General features: G+C 35.0%; 1 protein-coding gene across 1 annotated transcript; it reads left to right on the top strand.

Annotated features, from left to right (window-relative positions):
- The first annotated feature begins 1,046 nt into the window (after positions 1-1,046).
- On the top strand, positions 1,047-10,208 carry LOC103695505 (probable UDP-arabinose 4-epimerase 3). The gene is made up of 11 exons (XM_017846969.3): positions 1,047-1,211; positions 2,078-2,263; positions 2,655-2,779; positions 5,949-6,062; positions 6,168-6,275; positions 6,395-6,486; positions 8,501-8,642; positions 8,887-8,981; positions 9,061-9,190; positions 9,280-9,424; positions 9,644-10,208. Exons 2-11 carry the CDS (start codon positions 2,203-2,205, stop codon positions 9,883-9,885), a joined length of 1,254 nt encoding a protein of 417 aa, XP_017702458.2. The 5' UTR covers positions 1,047-1,211; positions 2,078-2,202; the 3' UTR covers positions 9,886-10,208.
- The last annotated feature ends 1,137 nt before the right edge of the window (positions 10,209-11,345 follow it).

An 11,345-nucleotide genomic window follows, 5' to 3' on the forward strand; every position in this document is an offset into this window, starting at 1 on the left:
ATATAGCACTCTTGTCTCCATAATTATTGAAGATTTTTTTTTTCAAAGTAGCACCGGCTCTAACGTGGAGAAAGGAAGAGAATGAATGAGCCGCTCGTTAATGCTTCTTTTTTTCTTAACAGCTCCCATTAAGCTATTAATGAAGGCCCTATTATTTCGAAATTGGTGCGGGATCGAATCCGAAAATGACCGAATTTGCTTCCAAATTCATTTGGATGGAGCGTAGTCTCTTTTCCTATATATAGATAAATAGATAGATATAGATGTATTTAAACTCATTACTTATATATATATATATATCATATAAAAATTTGGCTATATAAATTTTCTATTTATTATAATTTACTATATTTTTATGTGGTATTCCTAGAGGCGTCAAAAAAAAAAAATATATTGTGCGGGGTTGGTATTATTGATGCTGATATTTACATCATAAGTTTGTGCACAGAGGCTCTTGTGCATGGTTCTCCTTTTACCATAAATGCTGGTATTAATAACAAAAATTCTTATACGATTATCGTTAAAGTTCATTATTTAATATACAATAAAATTTAGCTATTAAATTTTTTTATTTATTAGTATTTATTATATTGTAATATTGTAAATATTTAAAAAAAATTATAATCCATGTATTGCATGAGGATTGCATTACTGATACCAATATTAATAACGGGAGATTCTTCAGCTTTTCATTTATGACGTGGACATCAATACTGATGATAGAAATTTCTACTTGATTATTAATAAATATTTTATTTAATACATAAAAAAATTTGATTATAAATTTTCATTTATTTAATTTATTATATTGTTATATTATATATTTAAAGATAATAAAAAATGCAAACCAGATTTATGCTAGCTATTTTCTCGATTATAATAGGAAATTGAGTTAATTAAAATATTTATTCATGATGGACAAATAGAAAGGAGATAAAAAAGAGTCCCCTGATTCTGAGGGAGGGGATCTTATCGGAATGACATGGGAGGGGGAGAAGAGTCAGATCTTAATAAACTTTCTTTTTTCGTCCGATTTATCTTTTCCTCCCCCCTGCTTTCTCTCTCTACCCGTCTCTCTCCCTCCCTTCTAACCCCCTCTAAAGGCCACGACTCGGTCCAAACGACCGACGCCTCTCTCTTCTCCTCCCCCCTCTCTCCGTTTCTCCACCCCTCCTCTTTCCCTTTCCCTTCTGCTGCTCTACTGCTCCCAGGTATCTATTTCTCCCTAAAGGCTCGATTTTGATCGGTTTTTTCGGCTTTCTTTTTGGTTTCTTTTGGTGGTTTTGATCTGGGCTTGCTGATTCCGGTGCTGGGATTGGGATTTTATTCCGTTTTGTTTTGTTCTGGGCTGGGGTAGAGCCGTTTTTTGTTCTCTTTCTCCTGCCCTGGTTTTGTTTCTGGATTGGAGGCTTGCCTTGCTAGTTGTTTGGGAGCTGTAGAGTTTGGAAGGTGGCATTTTCTGATGCGGTTTCTGGTTTCTTGTCCTTTTTGGATGTTGCAAGTCTGTGACTGGTTGATGTACCGGCCTGCTTGTTGGATTTGCCTTTCCCTTTCTGTTCATCGTATCGCGTCTTCTTTGTCGATTGGAGGGAAATTTTTGTCTCGTTTTCACTTTGGAATTGGCAAATTACAGTGGGTTTTGATTCTATTTAAGCATGAAAGTGCGTTTTTTTTTCTTTTTCGGGTTTATTAATTGTTAACTCGTTCCACTTATTCTTTCATGTGATCGTATGTTGGAATATTTTCTACTTGGTTTCCATTTCGATTTTGGGCGCGAAAATTGCTTTTTTGGTTCTATTGTTTATAGAATCTGAGGGTTTTGCTCCCCGTATCTTTTTTTCTTTTATTTGTTTTGGTCTTTATGCTTTTGTGGAATACTAGTATGCATGTGAATTTAATAATGCTTTTGGGCACTGGAAGAGTTTTATTTCGATTTTTCTATCCAAGTTTGACTTCTCAGAAATAGACCTGAGAATTCTTTTTTTTTTATTAATATTGGCTTTGTTTTGCCATCTTCATTACTACGATCAAATTTGAACTTTTATGAGTGATCCTTTGTGGGTTTCTGTTGGTACAGCTATCTTGCTCGGACAGGCGATCACCAGTCTGCATCACAGAAGAAGAGGGATCTTCGTCCCCATAAATTCTTTGACAGAGGCGTTCATTTGATTTCTTTTTCGTGGTCTCAAAGTTCTTTCTCCCATGCTACCTGTCAGCAGGGGTAGAAGTCAGCCCAGGGCTGTTAGATCTTGGCCCTTTTCAGGTTTCTATTATTAGTTATCACATATTTAGCTCTTACTTTATAGTTGTCTGAGTTTACTTTTCCTGGGTGTATAAGCAGAATATAGCTTAACAAATTCAGTTTGTTGGGTACGGACTTTCTAAAATTACTTGGTTGAAATTTGTGTTCGTGTAATGATGCCCATATTCTTATTTTGTTTTTATTGTAGTTTTTCTTATTTCTAGTTAAGATATATAGTTTTTTTGGAGTATTGGAATATTTCATCGGTCGGAATTTTTGGTGTATTGTTTATGTTAGTAATATATGCTGATGACCTTGTGCCGTAGAAATGCTGAATTTTACAATTATATGGTTTCTACTATTTCTTTGATTCCATTATTTCTACATGGATCTGAAGGCTCTCATTTTACAGGGTTGGATTACTCAGATTCAAGACGCAAGCCTCATTTTCTTGGAAAAGTTCTTGTGGCTGCTGTTCTCACAGCCTTATGCATATTCATTTTGAAGCAATCCCCTGGTTTCAGTGGTCATAGTGCAGTAAGCGTTCAAACCATTTTTTCAGTTGGTCCTATTTTTTACTAGGAAATTTGGATGGATAAGCTTATATTGTCAGTTTCTCAATCAATATTTTTCCTTTCTTGTCAGATTTTGCCCTCCAGCTTAAGCTTTTTTGGATGATATGGATTCCTAATTGTTCATGGAATTTAAATGTAGAGTTGAAGTTGATTCCATATGATGCTTATGTGCTTGAATCTGTTATTTTTGATCTGCAGTTTGACTAATCAACTAGTATCTTGGATTGCTTTCCTCAGAACTTGGCTAGCAAGGTCTAAGTTTTGGCTGAAGTTGAAATATTTTGGCTGAAACCAAAGAATGTAGAACCGAGCCGAACCGGCTGGTTCTGCCCATTCCGAGCTGTACCGGTGGCTCACCGGTACTGTTCCGCCATTGAAAACGGCTCGCTGTCGGAGCCGAAGAAGGAGAAGAGAAAGAGAGAACGAGCGGCGGTAGACGTCGGCGGTGGGCCGCGGGGGACCGGCAGAGGACGTGGCCGCGGCTAAAAAATTTGAGATTTGTTAAGTGAAATTAGTAAATCGCTTGCCGACTTCACTTTAAAAATTTTAATTTTTTTAGCCGCGGCCTGCGCCGGCCCCCTGCGGCCCTCCGTCGGTGTCCGCCGCCGCTTCTTCTCCTTCCCTCCCCCTCTCGCTCTCTCTTTCTCTTCTCCTTCTCCGGCTCCAGCGGTTTTCTCTCTCGGTATGGGCCCGGTACCGGTTCCTCCAACCTTGGCTGAGACCAATTGGTTTTGTTTGAAACCGATATGAGATCTTCCAATATTCTTAGCATCAGCCAGTTCGATTGAAATGGACTCATTTCAGTACAGTTTCAGCCAGTTTTGGAGGTTTTGGACAAAACTAAACTTCATTTTTATGCATATGTTTTTGGGTTTTGAATAAAACACTTAATAAGCATATTCATGAACTTGAATATTATAGAATCACATACAGTCTAAGCATCTAGATGTTAGTATATAAACGATTAGAAGTCAAAATTTATACCAACTATTATGCTAATAAACCTTTTTGCATAGGTGCTATGAAACCAAAACATAAAGAAAATATTTGTAATTTTGTAAAATGTATTATAACTTGCTTTTTTGTATTGATATAAATTTGTTTTGGTATATCAGATTCTCAATCAGCGAAATAGTATGATCTTAAAATGATATCTAGATTCGATCTCTGTAGCTTCTTCTTCTTGGTGTGGTCTTCTGAGATTTTACATTTTTGTTAAATTTTTACAGCTTTTTCTAAGGTTTCAGACCACTAAAACTTTACATACTTATCCTCAGAGGTTCCAGATACTGTAATTTTCTCTTGGATGATACATCAATATTTTCTTAACCTGTATTTGAATTTATTTTAATATTTTTCTTTTAAATTTGTCCAATAATTTTTTTCATTCTTTTATTGATTTTTCCAGTGAAACTCTAGGACAACTTGAAACTTTTGCAGTTAATAAATCTACTTTTAAAACTGAAACCCACTCGTCTTAGCCTAAATCAATACCTAGTTTTGAAATCTTGGTTGGTTGGTCCTTCTTCTGCTTTTTGTGGTTGTGCACCATGTTGTATAGTTTCATCAAAAACTCTTATGATCTTTAGCAAGATCATTGTTATTTTATTTAATGAAACTTTTAATATGGAGAATATTTTGCAGTAGATTATGGGTATGGTGTTGCTCAATCTATGCAGCATAAGTTTAGAAATATTTCTGGATTTTACTCAATGCTTAAAAGGTTTTTGCATGTTAAAAATTTTAAAAAGTAACTAATACGTTCTCTCCCTTCCTTTCACTTCTAATATTACAAGTCTTTCAATTTTTCATCTTTATTTTTAGATTTTAACATATGGCATTGATTGGATTAGAGAACCAGAACAAAATGATGTAACACTGTATTAGTACACTGTTTGTGCACCAAGAATTACTCTAGCCCATGGAAACTTCTGATTAATCTTTTCTCATCACCATTGGAACTTGATCTTAGGTAGGATTGATGTAAGTTATAGGTTAGCAGACTGCAATCTTATTTTAAATTCATCTTCACCGTACTCGCCTCTTTCTTCGGAAAAAGCATTGATCTTTGTTATATCTTTCTGTTTTGTTTTCCTTTTATGTCAGAATATGGTGCTCTTGACGAATTTGATGACAGTGACAAGATGAAAATAGGGCATTTATGCTGCTTTAAAAATTGATGGTCAAGGTCACCAAAATATCTTAATACATGGATGAGAAAGTGGGCAGAGTTTAGGAATTTGTTTGATTAAATTGTCATAGACATATAGTTTAGAAAATGTCATTGTCATGAAGGTTTTGAATAAATTATATTTGGAACAAAAATATGGATGTGCAAATTGAGTTTTTTTTTCCTTTTGTTGTTTTCTTGTAGAATTATGGGACAAGGATATTTACTCTTGATAATCCTACTATGTGATTTGTGATCGGCCACAAAAATGGCAAAATTGGTCATACCTGGCCACCAGCAGGTTAATTGCAAAAGTCCTCCTATGCCTTGTGAATGGGAAGACATAGTTATTGATGTTCTTTAATATTACTCATTAGAAAGGCCTCGTTTCTTTGTGGATAGATGAAGAAAGCATGATGGAAACCTTTTTGGTAGGCAGCAACTGAAAAGTTACATGATTGTAGGAGAGATTTAAAATGTAAATTTTCTGCAGAAGCAAGAAAAAAGAAGTATCTTTTTCTTATTGGTGGGTATATGCCTGTACATTCCAACTGCATGAGTCTTAAATTTTTTTATAGTAATCTATGACGGTGGCTAAACAAAATATCACTTATGATTCTTCTTGCAAGAAATGATAAATATTACAGCACTTTCTTTTTAATTTTTCTTTTCTGAAGCATTATTGTTCTGGTGTTTGGTAATTCATGGTTTATGTCCATATAACAATGTGTAGCATGTGTCTCCAATGTGTTTTCAAGCAGCAGCTCATGTAACCCACATTCTACTTGTACATTTCATAATACTGCGCTCGCTGCCTTCTTCCCACCATGAAGTGGTACTCATATGGACTTCTTGCAAAATTTATAGCTTAATACAATTGCTTTGTTCTGGTTGCTACAATCTGCCTTTGCTTGTTCTTCTGGCTTCCCTCTTAATGACTGATATATCTTGCATCATACAGTTTTCTCGTCATGAACCTGGGGTTACCCATGTCCTAGTAACAGGAGGTGCTGGCTATATTGGCTCACATGCTGCATTTCGGCTCTTGAAGGACTCGTATCGAGTAACAATTGTGGTAATCCACTGTTTCTTCACATAGACCTGCATCTAATGACCATTGGTGCCAACAGTTTAAAGTATCTATGGAAATAATTTAATATTGTTGCTATGATTTTTACAGGATAATCTTTCTAGGGGAAATATTGGAGCAGTTAAGGTTCTCCAGGAGCTATTTCCAGAGCCTGGGAGACTTCAATTCATTTATGCTGATTTGGGCGATGCAAAAGCTGTATCCTTATCACTTTTTTTTTTCCTAATTACAAATTGTCAATTTTCTGTGGTGAAGTTTTTTTTTTTTCTTTTCCCTATAAGATGGACTTTGAGGTTCATTCTTAAGTCAGTAATCAGGTTAACCAAATATTTGCACATAACGCATTTGATGCTGTTATGCACTTTGCAGCTGTTGCTTATGTGGGGGAAAGTACACTTGAACCTCTCAGGTATGTTGACGTTTTCTAAATACCTCATCTGGACAAGGTAGTTGTTACTTGTTTGATTTGCTCAATTGCTGCAGCATCGGTTTTATTGCTGCATGAATTAAAGTTTCTGAAAACTACATGGCTACAATGCCGGCATTTCTTGACAGGCCATAAGCTTTAAAAACAATAATTTAGAGTTCTATTATATATTTTCTTGAACTAGGCCTAAGCTAACAGCTTACCTTGTATGTAACTGTCATATTGGTTGAATGAAACAAGTTTGTGACTTCTGAGCATGTTTATCTGTTACTTTGGATTTTTTTTCCTCAAACCATGCAACAATTTGTTTATTTTTATTTTTTAACAACAGTTACATTTAATGTTTTGCTCTCTTTCTATTTTGAGTGTCACAAATTTCTTAATGGTTGGAGGTGCCAACTGGTTGAGTTGTCAAAGTGTCTTATGTTGATACAAGAGATATAGGTTAAATCCTGCCATCACTTTGAATTTTGTCAGGCTTCCACCCATCCCAATTCTGAAGAAAGAAATAAGAGAAAGATTTCTTGTTTAGTGGCTGGTGCATCAAAATGAACTTTGAGGCTCCAAGGCTTATAAATGAAAATTGCATTGCAAAATTTCTCTCCTGCAAGAACAAAATCATCCACTCAATTTCCATGCTTTCAGAGTGATTTCACAAGAATTCACCAACCACTTCACACACCTTGGTGCTATTTTTTTTGTTCTGCTAATGATGCCTATCTGTTAACTATGACCATTAAAATAAGGCCATATATCTCTCTTACCTGCAAATATCTCATTTGTTTATATCATGAATATGAGTGGATTCATTAAAAGCTCTGTTCTCTTTTTATTGTTAATTTATACGGTGGCTGTACTTTGTTGATTGGTGTCAATATTACTTGTGATGGATGTAAATCATCTAGGAAGCACGGATACTTCAAATCACATGCCATATCCATATTGGACACATACCGGATATTGATACTCACCAGATACTTCTAGCATATGTTTCTGATACTTATATTAAGTATCATATTTTTTTAAAATAAAAAAGGTTCACTAGATGCTACATATATACACTCAAGATACTTCTAGGATACCTCCAAAAATTAGGGTAAGGATTTTGTTGCTTTCTTTCTGTTTTTATGAATGCAAATCTTTTAATAATAAATGGTTGATTTTTGGAGTTTGTGATGTTGATATTAAGGTATGAGTATGGATTGTGTTTACTGATTTGAATGATGACTAAATTATGAGCTTGTAGAAGTTGATGCTAACATAAAAAGTATTGACTATGTTTTTTTGATATCCTACCATGCTATATTGATTCATTTTTACATATATATATATATATATATATAATAGTTATATATTATCACTCGGTTCTTGCCATACTGTATCCTAGCTATTCAAGATTGGCCATATTGCTGTATCCGTATCATATCATATCCATAACCATGCTTCCTAGTAAATTATTAGGATGACTTAAACAGAAGATGCCTTTGCATCACCTTAGTTAGAATTTAATTAGCAAATGTACAAGATCAATAAAATTTTTGATTGTGGGATCCTACTGTTATTTGGATTTCAAGCGGCCTTGCAATTCTGTTGGGACTTGGCTAGAAGCTGAACCATAGATGGGAACTGGGTTGTTCCTTATATAATATCTTTTGTAAGTCCTCAGTTGAAGCAAAGTTCTTATGTTAGACTAGTTTCTTCGAATATCAAATTAGTTAGGTTTAATTCATCTGGAATGTGGAAACACCATTATTTTATTCTTTGATTTTATGGCTATATTACTTCATTCCTTTGGTAGTTACATTACTTCATTTTTAATCAATAATTTTGCTGCATTTTGCATTTTGATTCATTGAATTGCCACTTGCTTGAGCATTCACTAAAATTTCAATAGGCTATTATTTCCGAATAGTTCTGCGATGTCAGGTTATTATTTCAGAAATTTGGTATCTCGGGTTTATTAATGCTTATTTAAATAGCTTTTGTTGTGCAACAGGTACTACCACAATATAACTGCAAACACATTGGGCATTCTTGAGGCCATGGCAGCACATAGTGTTAAAACGCTTATTTACTCGAGCACATGTGCAACTTACGGGGAGCCTGAAAAAATGCCTATTACAGAAGTAACTCCTCAGGTCAGAAGACAGTAGCATCTAATTAAGTGTTTGACTGGAACAATGATATTGCATTAGCTTTGTTGGTTTATAACCATTAGACCTATCAGTATACATATATTAAAAGGAAAAAAATATTTACTTCCTAGTATTCTAATGGACTGCACTATTATTGCTAAATGAACTTAGAAGAAAAAAGGAACCTACGTTAGGCTGTGAAATTTGGATACATGTCATCGAAACTAATTTTCTCTTACAAATGTAGTTTCCCATTAACCCATATGGGAAGGCAAAGAAAATGGCGGAAGACATGATTTTGGATTTCTCAAAGAACTCAGACATGGCTGTGATGATCTTAAGGTATGTTGCATCTTACACAGACAAAAATTCTTGAATTGAATGGTGGGCAGAGATTAATTATCATTATCCCCAACATTAGATATTTCAACGTCATCGGATCAGATCCAGAGGGAAGGTTAGGTGAGGCTCCCAGAGCTGAATTACGAGAGCATGGACGGATATCTGGTGCATGCTTCGATGCAGCATTAGGAATCATTCCAGGGCTGAAGGTACATTACTATGAAACTACAATGCTTCAATCAGCTAAGAAATACCACTTACAGTAGAATGTTGATTTTTCTTTTGGCCTCATTAATAGGTTAAAGGAACGGACTATCCCACAGCTGATGGAACTTGCATAAGAGATTATATTGATGTCACTGATCTGGTTGATGCTCATGTAAAAGCCCTTGTCAAGGCAAAGCCTAACAAAGTTGGTATCTACAATGTCGGTACTGGAAAAGGTCATTAGAACTTCTCCTGGCATTCCATTCTTTCCTGCCATTATTTCTTTGCAATGTTCTTAATGTTAGATAGTAGCTTGTGGCTGTTAGGATAAATTATAATCTTATCATATTATATTAATCTATTTCTGCATTCAATGGCTATAAACAACAGGTGTAACATACTTTGGGCTGTACTATTATAAAAATTTTCTAAAATGTTGTCATATTACTTATCAGGTAGATCAGTTAAGGAGTTTGTGGAAGCCTGCAAGAAAGCAACTGGGGCCAACATTAAAGTTGAATACCTTGACCGCAGACCAGGTGACTATGCTGAAGTGTACAGTGACCCTTCAAAGATTAATCGTGAACTCAACTGGACTGCACGGTACACTGATCTTCAAGAGAGCCTTTCCATTGCATGGAGATGGCAGAAATCACATCGAAATGGCTATGGATCACCCTCAGTTTTGACTTTTTGATTAAGCTTTTTGAATCATTCGTTATATACCTGGATGGAGATGTGGGCTTTGATTTGGAAGCCCTTCGCTGGCATCCGTTGCTTAAATTTTAGCAGAATCATTTCAGCAACAAACAAAAAGGATGTAGACACATAGGAGAGGCCTTTTATGAGCGAAGATTTCAGAGATAGGGACATTGTTCATTTATTATTTTTGCATGGGACAGTAAAAAAAGCATTGATCAATGTAGCTGATCATTACACACCATGCTTGATTAGTCTCTCTTGTAATATGCTTATCATTATGTTATACAATGAATCAAAAGGTGATATTTGTTCTCTCTCTGGTTCAGTGTTGGTTTCTAGCAGTGATATAGAAATTGTTGTGTGGCCTATCTCAGCTTTTGTTCAAAGTTCTTAGTAGGATATGAAGTGCTTCAAATTTACTGCAGGGTTCTACGTGGCCCTGTAAGACATCAGAGGTCACCAATCAATAAGTATTCTTAAAGTTCTGCCATCACCCTTCAAGTCCATCAAAGCCTGAGGATGACGTTAACCCTTTTTCTTAATGATCACTGCAGTAACTAGCTACAATGATCTAAAAACTCTTCTGTAGAGATAACATAACTATCAGAAAGTCTCTCTCTCTCTCTCTCTCTCTCTCTCTCTCTCTCTCTCTTACTTACCCCGATGCCCCTATTATATTAATTAGGTGAGTCGATCTAAGTAAAATATTTGAACATAGTGTCGGACAGGGATAAAGATTTAGAGTGAGGAAAAAATTCTAGGAGTCCATGAAAAAATTTAAAAAGAAGTTGGGTAATTAAAACTGGTGGAAAAGAATGTCAAGATATAGATATTCTTTTTGTTAAAGATAAACAAACACATCAGTTAAGGACCATGACAAACAATAGCAACACTACCACCACCAACAAAATTATGTATCACCATGAATTCTGTAACTGTGTGGTAGGGTTAATCATAAAATAATTCATCAATGAAATATATAATGGTGCATAAATTTGAGTAATTTAATTATCTCAAAATATGGAAAATTATTCAAAGAAATAGAAAATTTTAAATAATTAGAAGAACCATAATGATTGCTTTTAACCACCCTGAGCTTATGTGACCTTGCTTGACCTTCATTACATAGGCTGAAACATCCATTTCTAATTAAATGCGATCGTCGTTCCAGATGTCACGCAGGTAGAAGCAGTGAATCAGAATTATTTCTGCTCTTTTGGCCCTCCAAATGCCTTCCTACCTGGTTCTTTACTGCAGTAATTATTAAAATATAAATAAAAGTGCACCTCAATTGTAACCTTCTTTTTCATCCTTTTCTTTTGTTTGATTACAGGACCATCTAGATCGAATTATCTCTTATGGACTTGATGTTGATTTCAATGAGAATTTGATGAGAAGGAATATATTTATTAGATCTACTCTAAAATCTCGATTGGTGGGATCATGACCGTCTAT

The sequence above is a fragment of the Phoenix dactylifera genome, chromosome 9 (assembly GCF_009389715.1).
Source record: "Phoenix dactylifera cultivar Barhee BC4 chromosome 9, palm_55x_up_171113_PBpolish2nd_filt_p, whole genome shotgun sequence".
NCBI classification, from domain to species: Eukaryota; Viridiplantae; Streptophyta; class Magnoliopsida; order Arecales; family Arecaceae; genus Phoenix; species Phoenix dactylifera.